We start from the raw sequence: 17,119 nt of genomic DNA, 5'->3' as shown, positions 1-17,119 counted from the left end.
CAGGGCCGGGATCAGATGATGCCTGAATGTAAGGTCAAGATATAAATACGGACGTGTCTAAATAGGAACTGTAACACCCCTGGAGTTTTGTTCATGTTACAGCGACGCGCTACGCTATGCTGTACACCAATCGGATAGGTGGCTGGTGCGTTTGTTAAGTGGGTGTCAGAAGGTGGCCAGATTGAGAGGAGGTCACACAAGGTCACAGTGCACACTGTGGTGATGTACAGAATACAAGCAACTGAATATAAATTACACCAAATATAAGTGATGTTTTTACAACTATCTTTATTTATCTTTCTTAGCTTTCCAAGTTTCAGGTAAGGGAAGTGTATACTTGTTCTGAAAGAAAGTCTACCGCGACAAGGTGAAATTACTTTAATGGGAAAGACCACCTTTTTGAAAAGGGGCATTCTATTACTTTTCTCCCTCTTCTTCAAAATGTTCCATTATTTCGCCTCTATGTATGGCAAGGATGAGAGGACAAAAGCATTCATGTATCCCCGTGAAATTACTCTGAAAATTCAGGTCTGGTGCTGTACCCTGCACGTGCTGCAAAATCTCTTGTGTGCACCTCCACCTGGCATTGTTGTTCCACGTCCAACGAAGCGCCCCTTGTTCACCCCTCATCCCGTTCCTCAGCTGGAGAAACCGGTTTGTCGTTGGGCAGGGAAGCCCCAACTCACGTTCAACTTAAAACCCAGATATATTTTGTTTCTCTCGCGTGAGCCATGATATTGCACAGAAGCAGTGGACAGTCACAGGCGAAGTGTGGCATTAACTGGCGTTTAAGGGGTTATAAGGTGGTGGTGTTGGTGTTTAAGGGGTTATAAAGGTGAGAGTAGGCCTTGGGGGACTGAAATAGCGCCCTTTCCTCATGGCGGGCTCTGGTTTCCCTGTGCGCTCTATAGATAGAGTGTGACAGGGACGTCGGAAATAGAGAAGGGGGTAGGACTGCTGTCTCAGATCTGTGTGTGGAGCCTAGACAGGGCTGGGTTCTACCTCACAGAGCCCTGCATGCTGAGAGACTGAGCTCTACTGAGGGACTGGGCTCTACTGTCGGACCAGAGCTGGGTTCTCCCTCACTGCTAACAGAACCCTTCATGCTGAGAGACTGAGCGCTACTGTCGGTCCAGGGCTGGGTTCTCCCTCACTGCTTACAGAAGCCTCCGTGCTGAGAGACTGAGCTCTACTGTAGGACCAGGGCTGGGTTCTACCTCACAGAGCCCTTCATGCTGAGAGACTGAGCTCTACTGAGAGACTGGGCTCTACTGTCGGTCCAGGGCTGGGTTCTCCCTCACTGCTTACAGAAGCCTCCGTGCTGAGAGACTGAGCTCTACTGAGAGACTGAACTCTACTGTAGGACCAGGGCTGGGTTCTACCTCACTGCTAACAGAGCCCTTCATGCTGAGAGACTGAGCTCTACTGTAGGAACAGGGCTGGGTTCTACTTCACTGATTACAGAGCCCTTCATGCTGAGAGACTGAGCTCTACTGTAGGAACAGGGCTCTACTGTACGACCAGGGCTGGGTTCTTCCTCACTGCTGACAGAACCCTTCATGCTGAGAGACTGAGCTCTACTGTAGGACCAGGGCTGGGTTCTTCCTCACTGCTAACAGAACCCTTCATGCTGAGAGACTGAGCTCTACTGTAGGACCAGGGCTGGGTTCTTCCTCACTGCTGACAGAACCCTTCATGCTGAGAGACTGAGCTCTACTGTAGGACCAGGGCTGGGTTCTACCTCACTGCTAACAGAGCCCTTCATGCTGAGAGACTGAGCTCTACTGTAGGACCAGGGCTGGGAGATGGAGCGCTACTGTCTCTTGGAAATACAGTACACACACTCAAGCAGGCATTTGTAAACACACACTTACAGGTGGATTCTTACTTATGTGTTACGAATCATCAATAATCACCGTATTTTATTTCTTGCATTGTGGGTGGGGGGATCCAACTTGTCAAGGTTGAAAGTGTCTTACATCGCGTAATATCAAACAATGTAAAACATACATCTCGCACCTAAAGGTGGTTTGGGTTACCTCTGAATGCCTCACAGGCAAAGGTCTATCATATGCAATAGGAAGGGGATTTAAACTGCATGTCTGAGAGTTATATACCCCCCCCTACAGGAAAACCCTCACCTTCCAGGACCTGGGGGCCCACCTGGAGAGGCTGCAGTGTGAGGGGGAGCCTGCAGAGGACGCTAGAGGTCAGTGCGTGAGGCCCGGCCCACCTGTACTCATACACCGCCAACTGCTGTGTCATTTACTGTGCACTATATGTCCATTATGGTAAATGGCATTTATATAGCGCCTTTAGCCAAAGCGCTGTACAATTGATGCTTCTCCATTCACCCATTCATACACACACTCACACGCTGACGGCGATTGGCTGCCATGCAAGGCCCCGACCAGCTTGTCAGGAGCATTTGGGGGTTAGGTGTCTTGCTCAGGGATCGAGCCGGCAACCCTCCAACTGCCAGACGACTGCTCTTACTGCCTGAGCCATGTCGCCTCTTACCACCTTATATGGAAACACGCACACACAGAAATATTCATTTCAATTACCATAACCCTAAAACTCTTAACCGGAAAAAATTAATGCTGATTACTTGATTATTATTATTATTTTTTAAGGAATACACCAGCATCAGACTTGGACGAGATGTTCGATTTAATTTTTGTTTTTGTGCACTCACTGGCTCGGTTTCCATGTTAGCCTAACGTGTTAGCTTATCATAAAGACTTGAAGACCTATAGGAGACAGTAGCTGCTTCAAAGTGAAGAAATACACCTTACAGCCGAAGCTGTCTATTTACACAAGGTAACGTGCATTTGAAACATGCGTGATCGGAAAAAAAATAGTCAAAACGAGTGACGGTTGTTTTCGGAGAAGGAATCAAAATGTTTCTTCTGTATGACTGCGTGTTTCGGGGTAGTAACATGCATTGTTGAAAATGTTCAGATAAGCCGTGATAGCTGTCTCTAAAGAGTAACAGAATTACAAAGGCGCGTTTGACCCAGGTTCAACAGGCATAGGTGTGACTCAGACAAACAGAAAGCACCAGACGGGGTGAAAGTCTGGCTGCTGCTGATTGTTCTCTCCGATCAAACCCGGCGGTTATTGTAATGTTATTTTTTCACCACTGCTGTGCGTTTTGAGTGGTTTTGCAGTGCTCAGAGCCCCCACGCCGACTCACACAGCAGGCGAACGCTCATCCGCGTGTGCATTCACAATGCCGCGTTGTGGATATCGAGGACGCCTCGGATCGATGACTCCCTCCCAGGGAGGGACTTATTGCAAAATAAATCTTCAGCAGAACGGCATTCTGGGAAGGGAATCCTGCTGGCCTACGCACCTGGGAGGTGGATGTTGAAAGTTTTACATCAAAACTTTAAAATTCAACTGCCTGTAAACCTTTAAAAAAAAGTCTGCATTTCAATGCTGAAGAACGTCAAACGAGACTCAAATGTGGTATCAACGCACCATGACATGAGGCACGGCACACCGTGGGAATGCTGATGTACAGGATGCTGATGTACAGTATGTGGGAATCTGCTGATGTACATTATATCATAAAGCCTGGATAACACTGTCTGTCACAAGCAGGAAATAATACCTGTCATAATCACACTAGACAGCATGTCACCAGTTATGAATAATGTCGTCAATGATGTCATGTATGCAGCAAATCAGACCATTTCTAAAATGGCTGAATCCAAATAACTGCTGCATGCCTTGTGACTATGACAATTGTCTTTCACTGTAATAATGCACTCGTGTCTGGTTATGACAGGTGTTGTCATGATTCCCACAGCGTCTTAGCAGGTCTTTTATTCAAATAAACTGTTACCAAATATGCTAGTGGACGTACTCTGGATCATTATTTAAAATTTGGCAATGGATAAAACAGTATGAATACTTTATTTCACAATACCTCGGGCATACTGTTCCTGAGATTTAGCATAGATAGACTCTCCTGAGCTGTAATGTGGGGACATTATCACCCTGGTACACACGAGCTCCTGCATTCAGTAGAGACAGAGTAGAGGGACGTAAGGTCAACAAAACCCCCCTGTATCTGTACGCCTCATCAGCCCCTGCGTCTGGCTCCACGGTGCCCTTTCAGTCCCCATCCAGGCTGTCACTGAAAGAGATGACAACTTCTGAGTAGAGCTGCCTGGTTGGATGGTGCAGGAAGGTCCTGGGTCTGAGCCCCACCCAGGCCTCTCAGTGTGGAGTTTACATGTTCTCCCTGTGTCTGTGTGGAGTTTACATGTTCTCCCCGTGTCTGTGTGGAGTGTGCATGTTCTCCCTGTGTCTGTGTGGAGTGTGCATGTTCTCCACCGTGTCTGTGTGGAGTTTACATGTTCTCCCCGTGTCTGTGTGGAGTGTGCATGTTCTCCCCGTGTCTGTGTGGAGTGTGCATGTTCTCCCCGTGTCTGTGTGAAGTTTACATGTTCTCCCTGTGTCTGTGTGGAGTTTGCATGTAGGGCGGCCTGTAGCGTAATGGTTAAGGTAAATGACTGAGAAACGCAAGGTCGGTGGTTCTAATCCTGGAGTAGCCACAATAAGATCCGCACAGCTGTTGGGCCCTTGAGCAAGGCCCTTAACCCTGCATTGCTCCAGGGGAGGATTGTCTCCTGCTTAGTCTAATAAATTGTTCTCCCCGTGTCAGTGTGGAGTGTGCATGTTCTCCCCGTGTCTGTGCGGAGTTTACATGTTCTCCCCATGTCTGTGTGGAGTGTGCATGTTCTCCCCGTGTCTGTGCGGAGTTTGCATGTTCTCCCCGTGTCTGCGTGGGTTTCCTCCAGGTACTCCGGTTTCCTCCCACAGTCCAGAGACACGCAGGTTAGGGACTACAGATGAAAATGAGCTCATTAGCTAACTCTGCCATATTTACATTGATGTGGAGACTGAAATGTTGAAATGTTGATGCGCACTGTAATCTGCCCTTTGTGATCTAGGTGCTGCTTGGAATGTGCATACAGTATTCTACATTTGTATGACTTTTGCAGGGACCCCTGAAAAACTAGTTGGCAGGATTAGCCATCTCAATGGACTAGTCCTGCTAATAAATAGAGCATTTCATATGCAGTTCTGCAGTGAGTGTGCATGGATAGGAGTGTGTTACCAAACTCACTTCCTGCCCGTGTACTGGACTGTGATTGGCTGAAATCAGAGTACTTCCTGTGAAATGTCTCTCCCCGATGCCTGGAGTACTGTGAAGTTTGGTTGAATGTGACCAATATGATTGCTTTAGTACTTAACATCCTGCATACCGTCAAGCAGAGCCCCAGGCCCTCTGTTACACCCTGTTTTTCAAGGGGGTTGATAGCCAAATAATTGTTTTAGGAAAGAAGTGTGTGTGTGTGTCACCTCTGTGTATTAATTTTCCATGGGGGTTTATTGTTTTTGTTCAGAATGACTAATTCCTGTATACCGAGCCTTTTGGATCTTGTGATTCAATTTACCAGCTTTGCGGAGCCAGCCGCATACAATGTAATCAACCTCCTGTGGGATAAAGACCGTTTTATAGCTATTTGTTTTAGCCTCGGAACTGGTTTTTATTGCATCCGAGAAATGACTTTACACAAGCTAGGGTTAAAAGTATGACCCGATTACCGCTGTCCCTTATTGGACCATGATGATTGATGTATGTACATGCCCCCCTCCCCTCCCCCCTTCCTGACCACAGATCAGACGATAGACGGGCGGTTAGGCCCCCCCACTGTGGTCTTGGATCACACCAGTGGCTTTGAGGGACTCCTTTTCGTCGACGACGACCTCCTGGGGGTAAGTCCAGGCTAATCGGGGAGATCAGTCCCGCACCGTCTTTTATTTGTTTCCCCGAATTGACTGAATTTCAATGCCCTTGTCCCAGGTGCTGCTCATGTGTATTTGAGCCTGCAGAACGGAGTAGAGTTCACTGGGTTCAGTGCTGCTCGTGTAGATTTGAGCCTGCAGAACAGAGTGGAGTTCACTGGGTTCAGTACTGCTTGTGTCTGTTTGGGCTTACAGAACAGAGTGAAGTTCACTGGGTTCAGTACTGCTCATGTCTGTTTGGGCTTACAGAACAGAGTGGAGTTCACTGGGTTCAGTGCTGCTCATGTCTGTTTGGGCTTACAGAACAGAGTGGAGTTCACTGGGTTCAGTGCTGCTCATGTATATTTGGGTTTACAGAACTGAGTGGAGTTCACTGGGTTCAGTGCTACTCATGTATATTTGGGTTTACAGAACAGAGTGGAGTTCACTGGGTTCAGTACTGCTCGTGTAGGTTTGGGCTTACAGAACAGAGTGGAGTTCACTGGGTTCAGTGCTGCTCGTGTAGGTTTGAGCTTACAGACCAGAACAGTACAGAGTGGAGTTCACTGGGTTCAGTACTGCTCGTGTAGGTTTGGGCTTACAGAACAGAACAGTACAGAGTGGAGTTCACTGGGTTCAGTACTGCTCGTGTAGGCTTGGGCTTACAGAACAGAGTGGAGTTCACCAGGTTCAGTTCTGCTTTGAATTATGCGAAAAATAATTGGCCAGTTAAAAAACGGGAGCTCTTTGGTTCAGTCTTCTACACTGTATGTAGGCTGAGTTTGAAGTGTAATTGCCTTTTTGTCTGTCTTTTTCCACGTAAGGTCATCGGGCACAGCAATTTCAGCTCCATCAGAGCGACTACCTGTGTGTTCAAAGGTAAATTCTTCACACCTGTAACAACTGTGTGCCAGAAAAATGAAAAAAAAAAAACATAATCTTTAAACAGGATGTTTTATTCCTTTAGAAAATATGGCCTCTGCACTTCAGTGGAGTAATTGTGCCGTCCGCTGTGTGTGATTTTGTAGAGTCTCATTTCTTTTCTTTTTTTTTGCCTCTTAGGAAAGTGGGTGTACGAGGTGCTGATCTCCTCCCAGGGCCTGATGCAGATCGGATGGTGTACGCTCAACTGCAGATTCAACCAGGAGGTACCGTTTGGGCCGTCTGGGCCTGTCGGGGCCCACTTCATCCCCTGGGCTCCTGCGCTTAGAGCCTGAGGGGTGTGCCTGTCAGAGTGCAGAACGCACAGGCGCAGGGACATTAATCTACCTGTAAAAATGGGATCATCCAGTTGTTTCAGAAGTTCTACAAGAGGCAGAGTGTGTGTATTGTATATGTGTGTGTGTGTGTGTTTGTTTGTGTATGTGTGTATTGTGTGTGTGTGCGCGCGTTTATGTGTGTGTGCGTGTTTGTGTGTGTATATTCTGTACGCGTTTATGTGTGTATTGTTTGTGGGTGTGTATGTTTGTGTGTGTGTATTGTGTGTGTGTGTGTGTGTGTGTGTGTGTGTATATATATTGTGTGTGTTTTCTGAGCCTCCTTCCTGGCTTTGTGCAGGAGGGTGTGGGCGACACGCCGGACTCGTACGCCTACGACGGGAACAGAGTGCGCAAGTGGAACGTCACGACCACTAACTACGGCAAGGTGACACGGAAACAGACGCTCCCACCTTTATCCGGCTGACGCTCCCACATTTATCCGGCTGACGTTTCTCCACAAGGGGGAGCCATTTGCCGAATGGTGCTTCTCATCAGTGACACTGTGTTTTGACATGACATAGTAGCTCACAGCTAGCTAACAAGCATCCAGTATTTAACATTGAGTGGTGCTGAGAAACAAAAAAAAGAGTAAAAAGATAGCAGGCAAGTTTGCCAAAGAGAAATTCCAAGAAATGATGCACAAAATGAAACCAGAGAGAAATGAGATGGTGTTGACGTTGAGGAAAACTCGGTGAAAGCTTGCAGCACAGCATGGAGCTTGAGGTATCAGACCCCTGGGACAATTTAATAGCCAGTGCTGTCAGAAAGCAAAAAAATAAACATTCTCTACTTTAATAATCTAGCTGGGCAGTTCATGGACTATACTTTAGCACTAAATTAAGTATAGATGAGTTCATATGCTATATTATAATATATAGTATAAGCCTCTTGCTTCTGATTTTGAGTTCAACTGTGAGCGTGTGTTCTGGGTGTAGAAATGTGCGTTGATGGGGACCGCAGATTGGGCTGTGCCTGGCAACCCAAAATGAACACGCCCCTGGGCTCATCCATTCTCGGATCTCAAAAGTTGCGAGGTGTTGTAATCTCTGGACTGGAGGTAAGTGATGACTCACAGATATCGACGTTTGGTGTGTTCCAGACCTGGGCAGCCGGGGATATCGTGAGCTGCCTGATAGACCTGGACGAAGGGACCATCACTTTTTGCCTGTGAGTTGTAAAGAATAAAAACCCCCTCTCTGTGGAGCTGGACTTCTGATAACACCCGTTCACATCTTTTGTTTTGCTGCGGTGACATGACACTTTCTTTTCCCCTCTCTGCTCCGTCTCTCTGCCGGGCCGCTAGAAATGGCCAGGCTCTGGGAACGGCCTTCAGCAACATTAAGATGGGCCCCGGGATCGCCTACTTCCCGGCCATCAGCTTGTCCTTCAAAGAATCTGTGGCCTTCAACTTCGGGAGTCGCCCGCTACGATATCCTTTCCAGGTTACAGACGGGGGGGGGGGGGGAGTGCGGGGGCTGTTCCCTCTACCACCTGCTAATAGGTTGTTAACCAACTGTTAACTATACTACTTACTACTATGTGTTGTAAGCTATTTTGTCTTAACTGTGTGTCTATTTATCCAAGCAAGTCCCATTGGGAGCCCTGGCCAAACTGAAGACTGTTGTATACCACTTGTGACTAGGTCTGTAAGCTATAAACTACATACGTAGTCTAATGTGCCACTGATGGCTAGGTCTGTAAGCTATAAACTACATATGTAGTCTAATGTACCACTTGCTGCTAAGTTTTGAAACTGTAAAATCTTTCAAAATATTTTGTAGATTTTTTAAACTATACTTAATAGAGTTGAAAACCACTAGCAATTAGGTTTTGTTTTTGTTTGTGGGTTGCCATGTAAGGCACCGACCAGCTCGTCAGGAGCATAGGTGTCTTGGGGACACTTCGACACACCCAGGGCGGGATCAACCGGCAACCCTCCGACTGCCAGATGCCTGAGCCAATGTCGCCCCACAAATGTTGCCCGTGTGTGTGTTCAATGTGCAGCTCCTTAACATTTCTGCACGTACCCTGTGGAGGGCTACACGCCCCTGCAGAGCCCCCCCACCGCTGACCTCGCCAAGGCCCACAGGCTGCTGGGGTACATTAAGAATGTGCTGTCCACCACGATAGACACACAGGTACGGTCTGACTGCTGAGGAAGGAATACAAGTGTGTGTGTGTTTGTGTGTGTTTTTGTAGGTCTGCATTATTGTGTGAGTATGTGTGAGTGTGAATGGTTTTGTGTTTCAGTGTGTGTGTGTTGTCAGTCTGTGCGGTGTGTGTGCATGCTTGTGTGTGTGTCTGTGTGTTATTGTCAGTCTGTGGTGTGTGTGTGTATGCATGCTTGTGTGTTGCTGTCCGTGTGTGTGTTATTGTCAGTCTGTGTGTGGTGTGTGTATGTAGGCTTGTGTGTTGATGTGTTATTGTCTGTCTGTGTGTGGTATGTGTGTTATTGTCAGTCTGTGTGTGGTGTGTGGTGTGTGTGTTATTGTCTGTCTGTGTGTGTGTGTGTGTGTGTGTGTGTGTTGTGTGTTATTGTCAGTCTCTGTGCGGTGAGTGTGTGTTTGTGTGTGTGTTGTGTGTTATTGTCAGTCTCTGTGCGGTGAGTGTGTGTTATTGTCAGTCTGTGCGGTGAGTGTGTGTGTGTGTGTGTGTGCGTGCTGTGTATGGTGTGAGTGTGAGTGTGTGTGTGTGTGTGTGTGTGTGTGTGTTTTCTCCGTGGGGACTCTCCTGTGTGTTCCTGCAGGAGGGGAAGCTGGTGCAGAAGGACAGCTCCAGCTGGCAGCTGCATGGCGAGCCCACAGTCCTGGTCACTCTGGCCCACATCTTCAACCACTTCGCCCCCCTCATGGTCAGCCTCAGCCGCTTATCTTACCTGAAAGTTACATCTTTAAGGATCTAATGCCATATTTTCATTAGTAGATAGTGTATTTAAATGATTCAAGTGGTTCTATTTAAAGATTTGTTTCAACTTGCAGTAGAGTTAGGGTCCTAATTGTGTTGGTAAGTAAATGAAGTGTTGGTAATAATCATCAGAAGATTCTAAGGTCCAGACAGTGTTGGTAATTTTCAGAAGACTGTAAGGTCCTGACAGTGTTGGTAATCAGGAGAAGGCTTAAGGTTCTGACAGTGTTGGTAATCAGGAGAAGGCTTAAGGTTCTGACAGTGTTGGTAATCAGAAGAAGGCTTAAGGTCCTGCCAGTGTTGGTAATCAGGAGAAGGCTTAAGGTCCTGACAGTGCAGGTGAATGCGGGTCCTGCTGGTGTGTAATCGTGGGCCTCTCCTCGCGTGCAGTGCAAGGTGTACCTGGTGGAGGACGTCCTGATGAACTTCCTGCTGGGCATCCTGGAGGGGGGCGGCTCGGTGGATGAGCACCCCCTCATTCAGCAGCTCCTGGACCTCTTCTGGCTGCTCATGGAGGTGAGGAGGGGGGGCAGGAACATCCCCGTTCGGGTGAGAGCTGCTCCTCTCAAGCGTCCTCCTCACGCCTGTGTCTCTCTCCCCCTCAGGACTACGAGGTGAACGAGTGCCTGAAGCAGCTGATGATGTCCCTGCTGAGGGCCTACAGGTTCTCCCCCATCATCCCGGACCTGGGCTTTCAGGTACGAGGCCTGTGTCTGTGTCTGTGTCTGTGTCTGTGTCTGTGTCTGTGTCCGTGTCCGTGTCCGTGTCCGTGCCCGTGCCCGTGCCCGTGCCCGTGCCCGTGCCCGTGTCCGTGTCTGTGCCCGTGTCTGTGTCTGTGTCTGTGTCTGTGTCTGTGTCTGTGCCTGTGTCTGTGTCTGTGCCCGTGTTTGTGTCTGTGCTCAGGTGTAGGTGTCGAGTGCTCCAGTAGATGTCTAGCTGCGTGAATTGAAGTTAGCTGTGTCAAGTCAAACCATCTGCTAGACGGTTAAATATGAATGAAGGCCCCGGAATGCTGTGCATCTCTTAAGTGCTGGGTTTTGAGGTTTGTGCCGTAGGAAGTGCTGAGTGGGAGAATGCACTTTGTGGTGAATCTCTCTGTCAGGCGGTGGAGGTTGAGTGTTGTGAGCAGAGACGGAAGGTGCACTGTGTGTGTGTGTGTGTGTGCGCGTATGTGGGAGTCCTGTGCAGGCATGCATACATGTGTATGTGTGGGAGAGAGGCTCTAGCCATAACGTTTCTGGGTTTATGTGAAAGCAATGCTAATGACTTTGTTTAAGTACTCATAGAGACATCTGTTCAATCTCCGTCTGTCGCAATTAGAAAAGTACTAATACTTTACATCGAAAGGAAAACCTTTCTTTTCCTGTTTTTTGAAAAATTGAGTCAAAACCAAAAGTAGGTATGCATCTGTATCCTGTGGCTTACTAAAGATGTAAATTGACTGCACATCTCTAAACGCCTGTCCTCTTTCCCCCCGGCCTGATATGTCACGTTTTTTACTCGCAGATCCACTACTTGCGCCTGACCACCGCCATCCTTCGGCACGAGAAGTCCAGGAAGTACCTCCTCAGCAACGTCTTATATCCTTTTCTGTCACACAGAACAGACACGGGGCGCAGATACGATTGCTCCAGATTAAACAGGAAATGGGTTTTCTCAGGCCAGAAATGTCTGAATGTCCGGAGGCAGATAACTTAAACTCGCAAGCATCATGAGTCCTTGACAAGAAAGAATGTTCACTGATAAAGCAAATACTCGTAGGCCCTCCTGAGACATTGAGGGTATGAAAGCCAGCATTCCCTGAATAATCTGGATATGAAATACAAGCCCTAGAAGTTCCCTCCTTGTATGGAGAGCAGGCTTGTGTGGAGAACAGGCTGTTATCAGCAGGGTTTGAGGGAGTGGAGGAGCAGACTTGTGTGGAGAACAGGCTGTTATCAGCAGGGTTTGAGGGCCTGGAGGAGCAGGGTTGTGTGGAGAACAGGCTGCTATCAGCAGGGTTTGAGGGAGTGGAGGAGCAGACTTGTGTGGAGAACAGGCTGTTATCAGCAGTGTTTGAGAGACTGGAGGAGCAGGGTTGTGTGGAGAACAGGCTGTTATCAGCAGGGTTTCAGGGCCTGGAGGAGCAGGGTTGTGTGTTTGTTTGAGATGACTCACTTTTGCGTATGAATGAATGGAAACGGGATTGAGCCGAGAATGTGTGATTACAGGAGGGACGTGGAGGGGACGCAGAGGGAGAATGAAGGAGTGTAAAGCACAAGTGTAAAGCAGAGGAGACGTGTCTGTTCTTCAGTCTGGAGAGGATATTAAAGACCCTGTCGCTGCAGACAGCACAGTCTGGGTCAGATCCCCACCCAGATTACTGTTTGGAGTCTGTTAGTACTGAGTACTGTAATATTGTCCGTTCTGAATCTGTATCTGTGTGCGTGTGTGTTTGTGTGTGTGCGTGTGTGTGTGTTGTGCTACTCTGCTCTGAGCGTGTGCGGTCCTTAGCACGGTCACGTTCGATGTGTTGCGCTCGGTGGTGTTCTTCTACATCAAGACCCCCCTGCGGGTGAAGGAGGCGGGGCTAGAGGAGCTGATCCCAACCACCTGGTGGCCAACCCGCTTCGACAAGGAGGTACGGGGTACTGTACAGTGTGTGTGCGTGTGTGTGTGTGTGTGTGTGAGTGTGTGTGTGAGTGTGTGTGTGAGAGTGTGTGTGAGAGTGTGAGTCAGTGTGTGAGTGTGGATTCAGTCAACTCCAGCTATGTTCAAGCAAATACAAATGTCTATTTGGTCTGCTTATTTGACATCATTTAGAGTGAAGAGATTTTAATGAATTTAATGAGATTTAAATGCCATTAAGAGTGTCATTGGCTGTCACCACATAGCACCATCGAGCAACCATAGACATGTGACATAGTCACAGTCACAGAGACAGAGACAGAGACAGAGACAGAGACAGAGACAGAGACAGAGGCAGAGGCAGAGACAGAGACATACTGTAGCCGTGTCCCCAGCGTGCCGCTGCTCCTCCACAGGGGAGGGACGAGCGGGAGCCCAGGGAAGAGAGTGCGGAGGAGAGGCTCAGGAGGCGCGCGTACGAGCGAGGCTGCCAGAGGCTGAAGAAGAGGATCGAAGGTGAGTCCCAAAGTCCCAATCCCGTCTACCCCCTCACCCCCACCCCCCACCCCTCTCTCTCTCAGCCCGGGACCCGTCCCCCCGGGGCGCTTAATCGGCTGTGTCTCATCTGCTTTGTGCAGTGGTGGAGGAGCTGCAGGTTCAAATCCTCAGGCTGATGCTCAACAACAAGGACAAAGGGACGGTAAGCGGCACACTGTTTATATGTCATTTATTTACATTTAAATTCATTTCTCAGTCAAACTTAAATGGAAATAGTATTCAGGAGATCTTTGTGCTTTTCTCTTTAGGGGGAGGCCTCGCGGTATATATTCCTGAATAAGTTCCGCAAGTTCCTCCAGGAGAACGCAAGTAACCGAGGGGTAAGGCCCAGGCTCGGCCTGTTTGCTCAGACCGTCTCTTAGGCACCCGTGAATATGAACCGTGATTCAATAACTGTTCAACTTCCTGTGATGTCAGCATTGCTTCTAGGCTCCATTATTTGATCAGCGTATTGCATTGTAATAGAGTCTGGGTGTTGTGTGAGTGTAATGGAGTCTGGGTGTTGTGTGAGTGTAGTACTCTGTAATAGAGTCTGGGTGTTGTGTGAGTGTAATGGTGTCTGGGTGTTGTGTGAGTGTAATGGAGTCTGGGTGTGGTGTGAGTGTAATGGAGTCTGGGTGTTGTGTGAGTGTAATGGAGTCTGGGTGTTGTGTGAGTGTAATGGTGTCTGGGTGTTGTGTGAGTGTAGTACTCTGTAATGGAGTCTGGGTGTGGTGTGAGTGTAATGGAGTCTGGGTGTTGTGTGAGTGTAATGGAGTCTGGGTGTTGTGTGAGTGTAATGGAGTCTGGGTGTGGTGTGAGTGTAATGGAGTCTGGGTGTTGTGTGAGTGTAATGGAGTCTGGGTGTTGTGTGAGTGTAATGGTGTCTGGGTGTTGTGTGAGTGTAGTACTCTGTAATGGAGTCTGGGTGTGGTGTGAGTGTAATGGAGTCTGGGTGTTGTGTGAGTGTAATGGAGTCTGGGTGTGGTGTGAGTGTAATGGAGTCTGGGTGTTGTGTGAGTGTAATGGAGTCTGGGTGTTGTGTGAGTGTAATGGTGTCTGGGTGTTGTGTGAGTGTAGTACTCTGTAATGGAGTCTGGGTGTGGTGTGAGTGTAATGGAGTCTGGGTGTTGTGTGAGTGTAATGGAGTCTGGGTGTTGTGTGAGTGTAATGGAGTCTGGGTGTTGTGTGAGTGTAATGGAGTCTGGGTGTTGTGTGAATGTAATGGAGTCTGGGTGTTGTGTGAGTGTAGTACTCTGTAATGGAGTCTGGGTGTGGTGTGAGTGTAATGGAGTCTGGGTGTTGTGTGAGTGTAGTACTCTGTAATGGAGTCTGGGTGTGGTGTGAGTGTAATGGAGTCTGGGTGTTGTGTGAGTGTAATGGAGTCTGGGTGTTGTGTGAGTGTAATGGAGTCTGGGTGTGGTGTGGGTGTAATGGAGTCTGGGTGTGGTGTGGGTGTAATGGAGTCTGGGTGTGGTGTGAGTGTAATGGAGTCTGGGTGTTGTGTGAGTGTAGTACTCTGTAATGGAGTCTGGGTGTTGTGTGAGTGTAATGGAGTCTGGGTGTTGTGTGGGTGTAATGGAGTCTGGGTGTTGTGTGAGTGTAATGGAGTCTGGGTGTTGTGTGAGTGTAATGGAGTCTGGGTGTGGTGTGGGTGTAATGGAGTCTGGGTGTTGTGTGAGTGTAATGGAGTCTGGGTGTTGTGTGAGTGTAATGGAGTCTGGGTGTTGTGTGAATGTAATGGAGTCTGGGTGTTGTGTGAGTGTAGTACTCTGTAATGGAGTCTGGGTGTGGTGTGAGTGTAATGGAGTCTGGGTGTTGTGTGAGTGTAGTACTCTGTAATGGAGTCTGGGTGTGGTGTGAGTGTAATGGAGTCTGGGTGTTGTGTGAGTGTAATGGAGTCTGGGTGTTGTGTGAGTGTAATGGAGTCTGGGTGTGGTGTGGGTGTAATGGAGTCTGGGTGTGGTGTGGGTGTAATGGAGTCTGGGTGTGGTGTGAGTGTAATGGAGTCTGGGTGTTGTGTGAGTGTAGTACTCTGTAATGGAGTCTGGGTGTTGTGTGAGTGTAATGGAGTCTGGGTGTTGTGTGAGTGTAATGGAGTCTGGGTGTTGTGTGAATGTAATGGAGTCTGGGTGTTGTGTGAGTGTAGTACTCTGTAATGGAGTCTGGGTGTGGTGTGAGTGTAATGGAGTCTGGGTGTTGTGTGAGTGTAATGGAGTCTGGGTGTTGTGTGAGTGTAATGGAGTCTGGGTGTTGTGTGAATGTAATGGAGTCTGGGTGTTGTGTGAGTGTAGTACTCTGTAATGGAGTCTGGGTGTGGTGTGAGTGTAATGGAGTCTGGGTGTTGTGTGAGTGTAGTACTCTGTAATGGAGTCTGGGTGTGGTGTGAGTGTAATGGAGTCTGGGTGTTGTGTGAGTGTAATGGAGTCTGGGTGTTGTGTGAGTGTAATGGAGTCTGGGTGTGGTGTGGGTGTAATGGAGTCTGGGTGTGGTGTGGGTGTAATGGAGTCTGGGTGTGGTGTGAGTGTAATGGAGTCTGGGTGTTGTGTGAGTGTAGTACTCTGTAATGGAGTCTGGGTGTTGTGTGAGTGTAATGGAGTCTGGGTGTTGTGTGGGTGTAATGGAGTCTGGGTGTGGTGTGGGTGTAATGGAGTCTGGGTGTGCTGTCTGTCAGAACCCCACAGTGCTGTGTCCTCCTGAGTACATGGTGTGTTTCCTGCATCGCCTCATCACCGCCGTGCGCGGGTACTGGGACGAGGGCAAGAGGAAGAGCGCGGGGTGCATCAGCAGTGAAGGTGAGCGGTGTGCTAACCGCACAAAACCTGGTGTGCTAACCACACAAAACCTGGCGTGCTAACCTGCGGCGTGCTAACCACACAAAACCTGGCGTGCTAACCACACAAAACCTGGCGTGCTAACCACACAAAACCTGGCGTGCTAACCACACAAAACCTGGCGTGCTAACCACGCAAAACCTGGCGTGCTAACCACACAAAACCTGGTGTGCTAACCTGCGGTGTGCTAACCACACAAAACCTGGTGTGCTAACCACACAAAACCTGGCGTGCTAACCACACAAAACCTGGTGTGCTAACCACACAAAACTCAAATTACACACTTTAATTCATTGCAGTAATTGTCCCAGCACGAGCCTAGTGGAGCCGATGTTCCCGAACCCACAAAAACGCCTACGACACTTCTCCTCGTGACGCCTTTCAAATGTAGCGAAACCCTCAGAGTGAGCTTCCTGTTCAATAGATTTGAAGCAATCAACTTCCTGTTTGACAGTGGCCAACTAGCATCATCTGTGATGTCATTGCTCTTCATGCTTCACTTTAGAGGCTTGGTTGCACTGCTTCAGGTTGGTTCTGCTTCAGGTTGGTTGCACTGCTTGGTTGCACTGCTTCAGCTTCACTGCTTCAGCTTCCGCGTTGCAGTGCTTCAGAAGCAGTAGCCGTTACATTAAGCCTCAGCCAAACTGAAGGGGCTCATGCTTTGTACATTCTTTCATTTGTACATTTGCACCATACATTGGGGTGACATTGGTTCAGGGCAGTCGGAGGGTTGCTGGTTCAATCCCGCCCTGGGTGTGTTGCAGTGTCCCTGAGCAAGACACCTAACCCCCCAATTGCTCCTGACGAGCTGGTTGGTGCCTTGCATGGCAGCCAATCGCTGTTGGTGTGTGAGTGTGTGTATGAATGGGTGAATAAAAAGCATCAATTGCACAGCGCTTTGGATAAAGGCGCTATGTAAATGCCAACCATTTGCTATTTGTCAATATGGAAGCGGAAGCCAGACGTCTTTAAAGCCACAGCATCTGTTCAGCTGGGTGAGGTGATGTAATTGTGTCATCACAGGCCATAATGGATCAGGCCATTCATGCCTGATGGTGAAAGCCATGAGACAGAGCCAGTGGACCTGTAGGAACGGTGGAGACGCCGGTCTTATTGTTATTGTTCACACTACTCAATGGACAGGATGTTAGTACTTCCTCCTATTTTCTAATT

At 48.6% G+C, this 17,119-nt stretch overlaps 1 protein-coding gene across 6 annotated transcripts in view; it reads left to right on the top strand.

The window, feature by feature from the left end:
- The window catches only part of LOC133110234 (E3 ubiquitin-protein ligase RNF123), a 152,854-nt gene that overhangs the window by 5,987 nt on the left and 129,748 nt on the right, over positions 1-17,119 (top strand). For 5 of the 6 annotated variants that reach the window (XM_061220186.1, XM_061220181.1, XM_061220182.1 and 2 more), the window contains exons 4-20: positions 2,130-2,209; positions 5,699-5,796; positions 6,630-6,684; positions 6,868-6,953; positions 7,363-7,449; positions 8,164-8,231; positions 8,368-8,493; positions 9,088-9,202; positions 9,811-9,915; positions 10,359-10,484; positions 10,574-10,666; positions 11,475-11,548; positions 12,471-12,588; positions 12,992-13,091; positions 13,214-13,275; positions 13,382-13,453; positions 15,787-15,907. In XM_061220186.1, the coding sequence (XP_061076170.1) occupies positions 2,130-2,209; positions 5,699-5,796; positions 6,630-6,684; positions 6,868-6,953; positions 7,363-7,449; positions 8,164-8,231; positions 8,368-8,493; positions 9,088-9,202; positions 9,811-9,915; positions 10,359-10,484; positions 10,574-10,666; positions 11,475-11,548; positions 12,471-12,588; positions 12,992-13,091; positions 13,214-13,275; positions 13,382-13,453; positions 15,787-15,907 (1,586 nt within the window). Of the gene's footprint in view, positions 1-2,129; positions 2,210-5,698; positions 5,797-6,629; positions 6,685-6,867; positions 6,954-7,362; positions 7,450-8,163; positions 8,232-8,367; positions 8,497-9,087; positions 9,203-9,810; positions 9,916-10,358; positions 10,485-10,573; positions 10,667-11,474; positions 11,549-12,470; positions 12,589-12,991; positions 13,092-13,213; positions 13,276-13,381; positions 13,454-15,786; positions 15,908-17,119 lie in introns of all 6 variants that reach the window. The other variant, XM_061220185.1, reaches the window with a different exon arrangement.

The sequence above is a fragment of the Conger conger genome, chromosome 14, assembly GCF_963514075.1.
Source record: "Conger conger chromosome 14, fConCon1.1, whole genome shotgun sequence".
NCBI lineage: Eukaryota > Metazoa > Chordata > Actinopteri > Anguilliformes > Congridae > Conger > Conger conger.
This window is presented reverse-complemented; position numbering and strand designations above follow the sequence as displayed.